The sequence below is a fragment of the Pseudorasbora parva genome, chromosome 14 (genome assembly GCF_024679245.1).
Source record: "Pseudorasbora parva isolate DD20220531a chromosome 14, ASM2467924v1, whole genome shotgun sequence".
In the NCBI taxonomy this organism is placed as follows: Eukaryota; Metazoa; Chordata; class Actinopteri; order Cypriniformes; family Gobionidae; genus Pseudorasbora; species Pseudorasbora parva.
Genome location: NC_090185.1, coordinates 5,368,004 through 5,382,172, shown reverse-complemented (window position 1 = coordinate 5,382,172; position 14,169 = coordinate 5,368,004). Strand labels below are relative to the sequence as shown.

At 39.6% G+C, this 14,169-nt stretch overlaps 1 protein-coding gene and 1 long non-coding RNA gene across 2 annotated transcripts in view; one reads left to right on the top strand and one right to left on the bottom strand.

Annotated features, from left to right (window-relative positions):
- Positions 1–14,169, top strand: part of fbn2b (fibrillin 2b) — a 113,038-nt gene that overhangs the window by 32,173 nt on the left and 66,696 nt on the right. Inside the window, exons 10-14 of the mRNA XM_067415298.1 lie at positions 4,822–4,974; positions 8,443–8,649; positions 9,434–9,574; positions 12,816–12,935; positions 13,577–13,702. Coding sequence (XP_067271399.1) covers positions 4,822–4,974; positions 8,443–8,649; positions 9,434–9,574; positions 12,816–12,935; positions 13,577–13,702 — 747 coding nt within the window. The remainder of the gene's footprint in view (positions 1–4,821; positions 4,975–8,442; positions 8,650–9,433; positions 9,575–12,815; positions 12,936–13,576; positions 13,703–14,169) is intronic.
- LOC137039943 (uncharacterized) overlaps positions 1–14,169 on the bottom strand; it is a 62,828-nt gene that overhangs the window by 42,022 nt on the left and 6,637 nt on the right. The gene's annotated exons all lie outside the window — the stretch shown is intronic.

The window sequence follows — 14,169 nt, the reverse complement described above, 5'->3', positions numbered from 1 at the left end:
ATTCACACTCGTCTTACAGTAATTGTTGTTCTACCAAAAAAAAAAAAAAAAACTTTCTGGGAAGCACAAGCAGAACCAATTGCGGCATTACACTAGGGAAAATGCTTTTCTTAGCATTTAATTCTAGTCAAAATTTCTAAAAAAATTATTAAATTAAGGAACATTTACTAGACAAGTAACAATTATTGTCTTGTTTTGGGGGAAAAATAACGCAAAATAAAGAGAGTTTTTACTTAAAATAAATAATCTGCCAATGGGGTGAGAAAAATAATCTTTTTTTCTGTTTGAATTAAGATTATTTTTCTCACCCCATTGGCAGATTATGTATCTTATTTTAAGCGAAAACTCTTAATTTTTAGTTATTTTTCCCCAAAACAAGACAATTACTTTTGCTTGTCTAGTAAATACTTCTTGTTTTAAGAATTTTTAGATGTTTGGACTATTTGCAGTGAAATTATTTGTAAAAAACAAAAACAAGACCTGGAAATATATATATTCTGCTTGTTTCAAGAATGCTACAATTTACATGCAAACTGTTTTGCCCTTAAAAAAGTATTTTCTTTTCTGTTGACATCCCAAAGGTCATGTACTAATAAACGTTGCCTTTGAAAACTTGTGCAAAGGAAACCGTTTGAAGCCAGACTAAGGATTCTTTCTTTAGTTTTGAAACCCGATTGGTTATGTAGATAGTTTCTTGGTTTCTTTTAGCGAACAGGTCTCGCATAGTCTCGCCCGGTCTCATGGGGATCAATCATCGGAGGACGACGGTGAAAATAGAGCCACATGGATGCCATTTCCTCCTGCTAACATTCCAGTACAGTGAGGCAAAGACACTGTTGACTCTGGCAGTGCCTTTGTCTTTTTTCTTCACTGTCCATTCCCCTCACACTCCCTTCTCTCTGTATATCTGTGTATATCCATCTCTTTTTATACGCGACGTCTTGAGTTTCTCACTCCTGCCGCTCCATATGTCTCTCGTAACCCCCCGATCTGACGGGTCCCCGAGTGCGAATAAAGAAACGTGAGATATCGGCCCTTGATGACGCGTTGACGTGGCCCTTATATATTCCCAGAAACCCGTCTGGATTTGCAGCAAATGCTAAGTGTACATATGGATTCCGTCATGGTGGAGAATGCGGGCAATCTGCTTGTTTTTCTGTATGTTGACATACAAAACAAAGCCGAAATGGTTTTTGGAGCCTGATGCCATGGGAGAACAAGTCTGACCCCATTTATTTTCCTATCGCAACGGCTGTTATTGGCTATGTGTACAAGAATCCAGATACATTTCAAAATGCATCTTTTTCGCCACACTTTAGCCTTCCGTCTTCAACATGACAGCGTTTTTGTCTTGTGAAAACGGACTCTCGCTAGGCTTGCTGGGATAGTCTGTGTTGCCAGACACAGCACCGGTTACATCACTTGCCCACTGCTGCAATTTTCATTAAGAATAATAGGCTAATGAACTCACAATTCAAACAACCCACCCACCCCCAAATTGGCTCTAAATCGAAAGTAAAATGACCATAAATTTCATACGAATTCTTTGAAAACACTCGCTTTGCTCCGCACTGCTCTGTTATGAATGCGCAAGCGGCCATGCACATTTTACTTTCGTTGTTATCGGTGTTGTCACACGTCAAATAACCGGTGGGAAAATTTCCTCACGTCACATCCCTAACGCTCGCCCAACGGCATAAGCAGTTTTCACTTTCTTGTGTGGACTTTACTGCAAAAAATGCTTTTCTTACTTAGTATTTTTGTCTTGTTTAGTCAAAATATCAAAAAAAGAAATTGCATTAAGAAACATTTACTAGACACGTAAAAATTATTGTCTTGTTTTGGGGGGGAAATAACTCAAAACGAAGAGAGTTTTTGCTTAAAATAAGATAAATAATCTGCCAATGGGGTAAGAAATATAATCTTGTTATCAGTTTGAATTAAGTTTATTTTTCTTACACCATTGGCAGATTATTTTGCTTATTTTAGTTATTTTTTCCCACAACAAGACAATTACTTTTGCTTGTCTAGTAAATACTTCTTGTTTTAAGAATTTTTAGATGTTTGGTCTAGAAATAAGATAAAAATACTTAGTAAGAAGAGCATTTTTTGCAGTGTTTGAAAACAGAGGTAGGCTATTCGATAATGATGGTGGATTTTTAGTCGTGACGCATTTTGTACCCATAGATATTACAGTTACATCGGCATTGTTATGCCTCTATTTACTTTCATAGTGTTGTTAAAAATACTACATTACATTCACATCATATTACAAAGATGACAAAACATTGCAAAACATGGGGCAGTTTGTGTTTTAGTCCAATAAAACGATAGTCTCAGAAGAATAGCATCGGATGCATGCGTGGTAAGATGATTTAATCATTTACAGATGTTTCGGTGTGTAAACTAAGTGAACTAACTAAATGAACTACGGCGCTCCGTAGACGTATCCATTGTGAGCAATTCATCAGCGCAAGTTATTCCAAAGAAGCTGCAAACGCCAACTAGCTATTTAGGCTTTGTTTTAGGCTAGAAACCAATGGCAGAAAAGTTTTGGGCTGTTTTTGCATCCGCCCCCTGGCTGGTGCTCTGTATCGTACACAACCAGGCCGTAGGGAGTCATTTAGCCTGACGCTAATCAGCGTTAATGCACCGTCGAGCCATGTACGAACATGAGAAATCTCACTTTGAGGCTCGAGAGTAAATCTGGTTCCAATTGAAGCCAGTGTTCCCATCACCACGCTTGCGAAACCCCCCCGGCTGGGCCGATCCCAGGGGGTTGTAGATCTGGAGTGTGCGCCTGGAACCTCCAGACGAAGGGTTTCTTGTGTCCGACATAATTGGCCAAGATTACTCCACATGGACTTGATTTATGGCGGAGTGCTGGCTCATTAGCCGAGTTAATCGACTTTCACCCCCCTTTTCACATGGTTCAGATGCACTAATGTTGCTAACTAGTGCGTACCGTATCTCAACCAGTCCTCTTGTTGACCTTGACTGGCTGAAATGTCCCATCTCAACCCTATTGCCAAGCTCATACGCTTTTAGTCCTCCAGTGGCCCTTCCCAAGCTCCCACCTCATAAATTAACTTCCTGCTAGGAGACCGTGTAAAGGGCATGCATGGACCTGACTTCCTGTGAAGTGTGACTGTACTCTTGAGAAAAGCATTTGTAGTATTTGGAGGTTAATGCACAACTGAATGGTAAAAAATATATGTAGTATATTTATAATTGCAGCTGTACTTGGTGTCCAAAGACATAATTTTGTTCAGATTTTTCAAATCTTTATATTTGTAATTATTTTATTATTTGTTACTCATTGTCATGGATCACAAGATGTACAGACCATAACAATTTAATATTTTCTTAAGTGTCTTATATAGCTGAAGATTATTTCTTCTTTTCCGAAATAGTCAGTGAATTTTTTCCGTCATGTATCATTGTGGAATCAAAAAATTGTATTTTACTTTTCTTTTTAGTAATATTTAATACACACACACACACACATACAAACACACACACACACACACACACACACACACACACACACACACACACACACACACACACACCTAAAGGATTATTAGGAACACCATACTAATACTGTGTTTGACCCCCTTTCACCTTCAGAACTGCCTTAATTCTCCGTGGCATTGATTCAACAAGGTGCTGAAAGCATTCTTAAGAAATGTTGGCCCATATTGATAGGAGAGCATCTTGCAGTTAATGGAGACTTTTTGGGATGCACATCCAGGGCACGAAGCTCCCGTTCCACCACATCCCAAAGATGCTCTATTGGGTTGAGATCTGGTGACTGGCGGCCATTTTAGTACAGTCAACTCATTGTCATGTTCAAGAAACCAATTTGAAATAATTCAAGCTTTGTGACATGGTGCATTATCCTGCTGAAAGTAGCCATCAGAGGATGGGAACATGGTGGTCATAAAGGGATGGACATGGTCAGAAACAATGCTCAGGTAGGCCATGGCATTTAAACAATGCCCAATTGGCACTAAGGGGCCTAAAGTGTGCCAAGAAAACATCCCCCACACCATTACACCACCACCACCAGCCTGCACAGTGGTAACAAGGCATGATGGATCCATGTTCTCATTCTGTTTACGCCAAATTCTGACTCTACCATCTGAATGTCTCAACAGAAATCGAGACTCTTCAGACCAGGCAACATTTTTCCAGTCTTCAACTGTCCAATTTTGGTGAGCTCGTGCAAATTGTCGCCTCTTTTTCCTATTTGTAGTGGAGATGAGTGGTACCCGGTGGGGTCTTCTGCTGTTGTAGCCCATCCGCCTCAAGGTTGTGCGTGTTGTGGCTTCACAATTGCTTTGCTGCATACCTCGGTTGTAACGAGTGGTTATTTCAGTCAAAGTTGCTCTTCTATCAGCTTGAATCAGTCGGCCCATTCTCCTCTGACCTCGAGCATCAACACGGCATTTTCGCCCACAGGACTGCTGCATACTGGATGTTTTTCCCTTTTCACACCATTCTTTGTAAACCCCAGAAATAGTTGTGCGTGAAAATCCCAGTAACTGAGCAGATTGTGAAATACTGAGACCGGCCCGTCTGGCACCAACAACCATGCCACGTTCAAAATCGCTTAAATCACCTTTCTTTCCCATTCTGACATTCAGTTTGGAGTTCAGGAGATTGTCTTGACCAGGACCACACCCCTAAATGCATTGAAGCAACTGCCATGTGATTGGTTTATTAGATAATATACATACACTGACCAAATGCACATATTTTTAACAGTATACATATAATGCATAATAGCATCCTGATCTTTCTCTCTCTCTGTCACAGATCATCGGGTCGGTACGTGTTTCTCATCTTTGGCAAGTGGCCGCTGCGCGAGTGAATTGTCCGGTCAGTACACCAAGGGACAATGTTGCTGCGACACGGGCCGCTGTTGGGCCCTCGGACACATCCCAGAAATGTGCCCCGTCAGAGGATCTGGTGAGTAGGCTTACGCTAATACACTCATACGCTACTACTACTTTTGCTAACACCAGACATTTTGAGCATTGTCAGGGCTTTTTAGAGCCATCCCAATTCACATATTTATTCACTATTATAAACAGTGTGAATAGTGAAAATTCCAAACATTCTGAACATTCCAAAAAGAAAAGGGGCACTTTAAATAATGCTCTTGACAAACCGAAAAAACTAAGTGTGGAATGTTGGACGCTTAATGTGCTCAACTGTCACATATTTCCTTATAAGGGAAGAGGGAGGGGCTAACACACTCCGGTGTTTAATGACAAAATAACCTTATATGTGTAAGTACATAAGTGTGTAGCGCATGAATTGGGACTCATGTCTGTTAGCTTGAGGCTAAAATGCTAGCATAGCCCTAAAAGATATTTAGCAAGTATTAAAATTAGTTTTTCCAAAAAATATATATTGATGACATTATAACATTACATTATAAACACGTATGGGTTTACATTTTGTCCAATAAAATGGTCTCTTGAATTAGAACGTCACTGATAGCAAGTAGCGTCGTTAGTGGCTGAAATGTAAGCTAAACACGACTAGCCTAGACTTTCTAAAAGCCTAGACGTTTTTAACAGGAAGTGCATCACTACAGAACGTGTTTGTGTGGTATTTTAATGTAGTTCTGAACAGCACAAACTTTAGACGTTAAAACCCTTCCTTTACCGCATTGCAACAAAAACATCATTTCAAAGGAGGATCATTTCTTTAGATGTTCTGCTCTCTCTCACTGCAAAAAATGCTTTTCTGTCTTAGTATTTGTGTCTTGTTTCTAGTCCAAACATCTACAAATTCTTAAAACAAGAAGTATATACTAGGCAAGCAGAAGTAATTGTCTTGTTTTGGGAAAAAGAACTCAAAATGAAGAGAGTTTTTGCTTAAAATAAGATAAATAATCTGCCAATGGGGTGAGAAAAATAATCTTAATTCAAACAGAAAACAAGATTATTTTGCTCACCCCATTGGCAGATTATTCATTTTATTTTAAGCAGAAACTCTATTAATGTTAATACATTTTTTCCCCAAAACAAGACAATTTTTACTTGTCAAGTAAATGTTTCTTAATGCAAGAATGTTTTGATATTTTGACTTGGAAACAAGACAAAAATACTAAGTAAGAAGAGCATTTTTTACAGTGCTGAAGAATCAACCGCAAAATCAGGACGAACACTTCAGGATAATCAAACACTCTCTTACAGTCCCACGCCTTCACACCCGGGTGTGTTACTCTCTTCCCTCCTCTTTGACACCGTCATCTTTGTATGAGGAATTTATGAGCCAGGCGGCTGCCAGATCCTCGGCTTTCATTCAGTGAGCATGTAGAGCTCTGTCTGCGCATTAGTTAGTTGTTTTTCATCTGCTGAACAATTTATACCATCTATATTTAACTCTTTCGCTGCCAAACACATAATTTTCCGTTATTTGTGAGAAAGCACTTCCCGGCCAAACACGGAATTTTCCGTTATTTGTGAGAAAGCACTTCCCGGCCAAACACGTAATTTTCCGTTATTTGTGAGAAAGCACTTCCTGGCCAAACATGTAATTTTCCATGTTTCTGTATTTTCGCTGTCAGACGCTAGGGGGGCGCTATTACGCATATTCTGAATGAGTACTGAATTTCCTGATCAAAACACAAGCGAATAAGATGCAGTAAAACAAGCCATCGTATGTAAGCAGATGCATATGCAAAATAACATGATCGTCAACATTAAAGGGTTAGTTCACCCAAAAATGTAAATTGTGTCATTAATTCCTCCTGTGGTTGGACAGCCGTCAGACCTCCGCTCATCTTCACACACAGATGAAGATATTAGTGTTGAAATCCGATGGCTCAGAAAGGCCTTCATTGACACCAATGTCATTTCCTCTCTCAAGACCCATAAAGGCACTAAAGACGTCGTTACAAAGCCCATCTCACTACAGCGGCTCGACAATCATTTATGAAGAGGTGAGAATAGTTTTAGTGCGCAAAAAACTATATAACGACTTATATAGTGATGGGCTGAATTCAAAACAAAGCTTTGAACCGCTATGAATCAGTTAATCGATTCATGATTCGGATCGTCAATGTCATGTGGGCTGCGTCCGAAACTTGGAAAATGCTGCCTTCGGAGGACACATTTCAAGGCAGGAAGGCATCAAGCCACGACCGAATCTAATGTTTGCTTCACTTCCTGTCTCCTGAGATACCGTCATCTGATCGATTTTTGAAGGTAGCACACGTGTCCTTCGTTGCCTTTGGTATCCAACAATCCTGTGCTTTCCATTCAGTGACAGTTGAGCTTGAAAAATAAGATGGCGTCCGAAAGTTGTGTTTGCTGGTCAGTTTGTGTGTAAATGTATGTTTTAAACCAATATTTCTCACTTCTGATGTAATTTCCTGCGAGCAATGACTAATGTAGTAATTAAACATGTGTTTAGTTCTCACCAAAGCTCTTTCTATTTTGCTGTAGATCATTAAACTGCTACACTGCCTTAGAAGTCTGTCCGAAGTCTGTTTCGTAAGATGCCTTCATGCACAAAACGCTGCCTTACGAGTCATTCCCTAATAAAACAGCGAGGCAACGAGTCAGCTGCCTAGGTTTTCGGACGCAGCCGTGATTTCAGCAGTTTGACTCGCGATCCGAATCATGAATCGATTCGCTGATTCATAACCGTTTGAATCTTTGTTTTGAAATCGGACATCACTATAAGTCGTTATTTTGTTTTTTACGCACTAAAACTATTCTCACCTCTTCATAAATGATTGTAGAGCCGCTGTAGTGAGATGGGCTTTGTAGCGACGTCTTTAGTGCCTTTATGGGTCTTGAGAGAGGAAATGACATTGGTGTCAATGAAGGCCTTTCTGAGCCATCGGATTTCAACACTAATATCTTCATCTGTGTGTGAAGATGAGCGGAGGTCTGACGGCTGTCCAACCACAGGAGGAATTAATGACAGACTTTACATTTTTGGGTGAACTAACCCTTTAATCATCATATAAATCTAATCTATCTAATGTTAGTGAATGAGATGAGGAGCAGGATGAGCTCCAGTACTGAAGCATTAGAGGTGTAGATGGACTCGATCTCCTCATCTGTGTTTGATCATCTCTGAATCTGATCTGGAGTCAGTTTTTTAAAGAAACTTCCCCATATTCAAGAGTTGATTAAAAGAGGAATGCATCAAGCTTTAATAAAACAGGTTATTGTTTAAAAGAAGGAGCTCAGCTCTTTATTTTGATATATTGCATGCTCATATATTTATAAAACTAAATATTGTATGGGCTATTACATTTTGGTGAAAATGGTCAAAAACCCTGGGGGTGGCTGGCAACTTTTTTTTAAACGCTGGCGGGGAATGGGTTAATGTAAATGTATATTATATACAATTTAGTAGTTTGCATGCAAAGTAGGCTCAATTTAAAAACGATCTATTGTTGATTTCCAGACGAATACAGGCGACTGTGCATTCAGAGGCTTCCTTTTGGCACTGGCAACAACGGGATCATCCACGACGGGAACGGCGGCCTGAACATCGGCAGCTACGGAAAAGGGCCCTCGCAGAACGGAAACAACGGCGGAGGCGGCTACATTTACGGCGGAGAACACACAATCGGAAACGGCAACGGAAATGGCGGCCAGAAGATTCAAATCAGTGAGTTGAAGTTGCCGGATTTTCCCATGGAATGCACTGCACAAAAAAATGCTTTTCTTACTCAGTATTTTTGTCTTGTTTTAAGTCCAAATATCTAAAAACAATTACACTAAGAAGCATTTACTAGACAAGCAAACGTTTTTGTCTTGTTTTGGGGGGAAACTACTCAAAATGAAGAGAGTTTTTGCTTAAAATAAGATAAATAATCTTCCAATGGGGTAAGAAAAATAATCTTGTTTTCTTTTTGGAATTAAGATTATTTTGATGTCATTTCCCCCTAATGTCGTTCCACACCCGTAAGACCTCCGTTCATCTTCACACACAGTTTAAGATATTTTATATTTAGTCTGAGAGCGTATGCAAGTGTATGCACACTATACTGTCCATGTCCAGAAAGGGAATAAAAACATCATCACAGTAGTCCATATGAGACATCAGTGGGTTAATTAGAGTCTCTTGAAGCATCCAAAATACATTTGGGTCCAAAAAAAACTACTGTGATGATGTTTTTATTCCCTTTCTGGACATGGACAGTATAGTGTGCATACACTTGCATACGCTCTCGGACTAAATATAAAATATCTTAAACTGTGTGTGAAGATGAACGGAGGTCTTACGGGTGTGGAGCGACATTAGGGGGAGGAGTTAATGACATTTCATTTTTGGGTGAACTAACCCTTTAATGTAAGAATTTTTAGATATTTGGACTTAAAACAAGACAGCAGTGTGAAGCGTATGTGCTCAGCGCTGAGAAATGATCGGTGTTCTTTACGTTTGTGCTCAGGCCAGCTGAACGAGACCACGATCGACGTGTGCAAGCATTTCACCAACCTGTGTCTGAACGGCCGCTGCATTCCCACGCCCACCAGCTACCGCTGCGAATGCAACATGGGCTACAGGCAGGACGTGCGCGGGGAGTGCATTGGTGAGACTTTACATCTAAAGGCCCTTTCACACCGGACGCGATTGTGACGCGTGAATAATTCGCGTAATGGTTTTATTTTTTGATCAGCTGTTTGTGAAATGAGCGCTTCCACACCGAAAGCAAATGTGCTGCGGCGAAAAAACGACATTTAATTTTTCCGTTTCAATGCCGATTTTTTCCGATGCCGAAAGGGCTTCAACCAATAAACTACAAGGAAACAAAGGTGACGAAATGTCCAGTTGATGTCGCGAGCTATTCACTCCACATTAACCTTTGCCAGGTATAGCATGAGATTACAGGTCTAGTCAAAGCTGTGCACCTGCAGGTGTGTTCACTACTGTAATAACTTAAGTTAGCCTTTTATAAATCGTTTTTTCTTTTCTAAACCTTATGTCCGCGATTATGGAAAGTGAATGTGCTGCCATCAGTATGTCTGTGGCACTTAAATGTTTACATTGTGACTCAACTGGAAACAGTCCGGATGGATTGGTCCCTGAAGAGCGCGGTTTGTCTCGTCAGATACGCTGCTGTCTCGGGATGAGCTCCTCAAATTGTCCCACAGACTTTTGAAAGTAAGTGCAGAACCGCCTATGATGAAGTCTTAGCGCCTGTACATGATTAGCAGACTCCCCTTCAGACTCTCTGTTGACTGGGTGGACCTGAAACCTTCTTTTCGGGCTTTTAAATAAAATGAAAAGCTCGTCTTCACTGTCCGTGTTTTCTCAGCTGACGCAGCGAATGTTTTGGACTGTTGGAGCTCTGAAACATCGCAAATTCGTGTCGTGGCTGATGTGAATGGTTTTGACGCTAAATATTCGCTTCGCTTTTCTGTTACGCGTCCGGTGTGAAAGGGCCTTAAGAGTCAACGGGTGTGAAAGTGTACATTCACGGACGTACAGTACAGTCCAAAAGTTTGGACACGTTACTATTTGTAATGTTTTTGAAAGAAGTTTCTTCTGCTCATCAAGCCTGCATTTATTTGATCAAAAATACAATTTTTCTTTCTTATTGTGATATATTATCGCAAATATTAAAATATTTGATTTTCAATTTGTTAAAGGGGCGGTGAAATGCTGTTTCATGCATACAGAGCTCTTTACACTGTTAAAGACTTGGATTCCCATCCTAAACATAGACAAAGTTTCAAAAACTAATGTTGGACGTTTGCTGGAGTATTTCTGTGTCAAAAAATACTCCTTCCGGTTTCTCTCAAGTTTCGGAGAGTTTTTTTCGAGTATGGGTCTACTTGACGTTAAATAGACCGGAAGGTCCTTGTATGGGCCGTACGGGCTCTTCTCCCGGTAGGGTGCGCGCGTGACTAGAGCGAGAGAGAGGATATGCACGCCGTAAACACTGCTCTCGCGCCGCGCTCCACTTTATTCCTATGGGTGACGTCGAGCGACTTCAACGCTTCAGCACAGCATTCTGGGAAGGCAGCGCTGCATTTGAACCGATTTGAACGCAGAAATGACGGGAAGCTTCACAACATCGCTTCAGTCGCGTCTCAAAGGGGATCTCCGCGGTCACTGCTGTCAGGACTTCACCAAATCATACCAAAGAAGTGTGTTTTTGACGGAGCGGTCCCAGCGATAAAGGTTCGGTCCTGCTTTGGAAGCACCCGGTGAGTAAATCTGCTTCAAATGTCTCTGCTATTGGCTACCGTCGCGTGAGTAAACATCAGTAAACGACACGATCGCGTGCTTCGTCATTCAAATGCGCTAACGGTTACTCCATTGTTGTTCTGTATAACGTTACACTAGTCTGACTCTGACGTGCAAAACCGTTTTGCTTGCTACTTCTAAGGTTTAGTCGCATACAGTAGTCCATAAACCGAATCATGTCCTCATAAACTGCGAGTAAAGACACACAAAGGCCACTAAATACAGTCCATACCACAGAGACGGATGTCCTGCTGTTGCTGTTTCTCCTGTTCAATTTATTTCTCCCTCAGATTTGATTGTGGATCATATATCTATTAGCTGAGATAGCCATGAGTTTCTCCACGCTTGAGGACGTCACCGCTTTGCGCGCTTGTCATTCTTTAGCTCCGCCCACACAATACGCCTCCAGGCGCTCGTTTTTTTCCGGAAAGACTCGGTACAGCCCATATTTCTTTTATAAATATGATAAAACTAAAGACTTTTCGGAGATATGAAGGATGCAATACTACTCTATAGGTACTCAAGATTGACATGAGATTGACTGAAACTGAGTGTTTCACCCCCCCCCTTTAACTTGACATGACACAATCAAAATGTTAACTCACTACCAATAATCTGTTTCTAACTGCCCGCCATGCTGTCTGTAATTAATGTTTGTTACCCATGTCTCTCATGTTGTATTGTAAATGAAGTTGGACCGTAGTTGGATATTACTTGGACTGGCCAAATGTCCACTGTCCATCTATGTATCAAGTGTCCTTGAGCTTGGGAAAGGTGCTATATAAATCTTATTATTCATTTATTATACTTTAAATGATGATTTATTTCTGTGATCAAAGCTGAATGTTCAGGATCGTTCCTCCAGTCTTCAGTGATCACGATCCTTCAGAAATCATTCTCAGATGAGGATTCATTATGAGTGTTGGAAACCGTTCTGCTGACTAATATATCTGATGAATAAAAGGTTCAAAAGAACTGCATTTATTCAAAATAAAAACATATTTTCAAATAATATAAATCTCATTTACTATACATTTTTATCAATTTAACACATCCTTGCTGAATACAATTATTGATTTATTTCAAAAAAAGAAAGAAAAAAAATGACTGACCCCAAATTACTGACCAGTAGTGTCTATTTTTAAAACAATTACTTCTTTTTTCATTACTTTTTATTCATCAAAGTATTATGAAAAAGTATCACAGGTTATGAAAATATATTAGTGAGCAGAACGGTTTCCAACGCTCATAATGAATCCTCATCTGAGAATGATTTCTGAAGGATCATGATCACTGAAGACTGGAGGAATGATCCTGAAAATACAGCTTTGATCACAGAAATAAATCATCATTTAAAGGATAATAAATTGAATACCAATTACTTTAAATTGTAATAATATATCACTGTATTTCAGTATTTTTGATCAAATAAATGCAGGCTTGATAAGCAGAAGAAACTTCTTTTAAAAACATTTCAAATAGAAACGTGTCCAAACTTTTGGCCTGTACTGTAGATGTAGCGTCCTCTACATATAATTGAAGAATAACGCTAACAAGATCTCTCTCATCTTTACCCTCAGACGTGGACGAGTGCAATAGTAACCCGTGTGTGAACGGAGACTGCGTTAACACGCAAGGATCGTATCACTGCAAATGTCACGAGGGATACCAGGGAACGCCCACCAAACAGGCCTGCATTGGTTCGTCAAAAGCATTGCTTTAGTTTCTGGTTTAATATTTAATAATGCTAACATTTTTACATTCAAAAGGCTTAAAAAACAGCCTTAAATAGAAAATATCATTGCATTATTTAGTCTCATACTCCTAGACTATTAATTATTATTATTTTATTATTATAACAAAAAAAATATTTTATATTATTGCATATTTTAATTTTCAGAAAAATATATTTTTTTAATTCTGCAAGTCAAGATTACTTATTTTAGTATTATTTATATGATTTAGTGTTTTACTATTATAGTATTTATTAATATTTTTAATAAGCTTTAAACAGTTTTTTAATATTAGTTTTAAGTTTTAGTAATTTTGTTGTACTTTTGTTAAAAATAGCTTTTTTTTATTTAATAAATTATTTTTTATTTAATATTGATATTTTATTTGAATAGTTTATTTTTTGTTGTAACACTGAATTTTTTTATTTTTTTAATAAAATAAAACATTTACACACACTAAACAGAGGAAGAACTACCAAATAATGTGACTGCTCAGTTTAATGTGAGCAATCCATTTTCAATGGATGTTGAAGGTTGAAGTCAGCACATATTCACTGAACACGGCCCTCTGGTGGACGACTGTAACTAATGCATCCCTGTTGCTTCAGACATTGACGAGTGTATCGTGAACGGGGTCATGTGCCGAAACGGACGCTGTGTGAACACCGGTGGAAGTTTCCAGTGTATCTGTAACTCTGGCTTTGATGTTGCCCCTGATGGGAAGAACTGCGTTGGTAAGTGCTTAAACTGGGACTTTAAAGGAAGTGCATGTAAGATTGGTACTGGTACTGCAATCACTTTCAAATGACTGTAGAGCGGTGTATCCCCCTCCCCTTCCCCCTGACTCGAGGTTGCCAGATTGGCTGCAGGATCTGCAGGAACGTTTGTAGATCTGCAGCTGTGCTAACTACAGCAGATCTGGCAACCCGGATTGCGAAACACTACTGACTTTGTGATTGGTCGATTAGGTGGAGGGCGGCGCTTCAGGCCCAAACAAAAACATGTCAACATCATCATCAGTTGAGCTGCAACAACAACTTTAAAATGACAATATCCTGGCCGGACTACTGTTGTCAGTGATAGAAGTGTTTGAAATAACCATGATTTCTCAACCTGTAAAGTGTCACTGGCCCACCGGTGGGCCCATTTGCCACTGCATGTTTAAAACAATGATATCCTATATTTATTCTGATCTATAGTT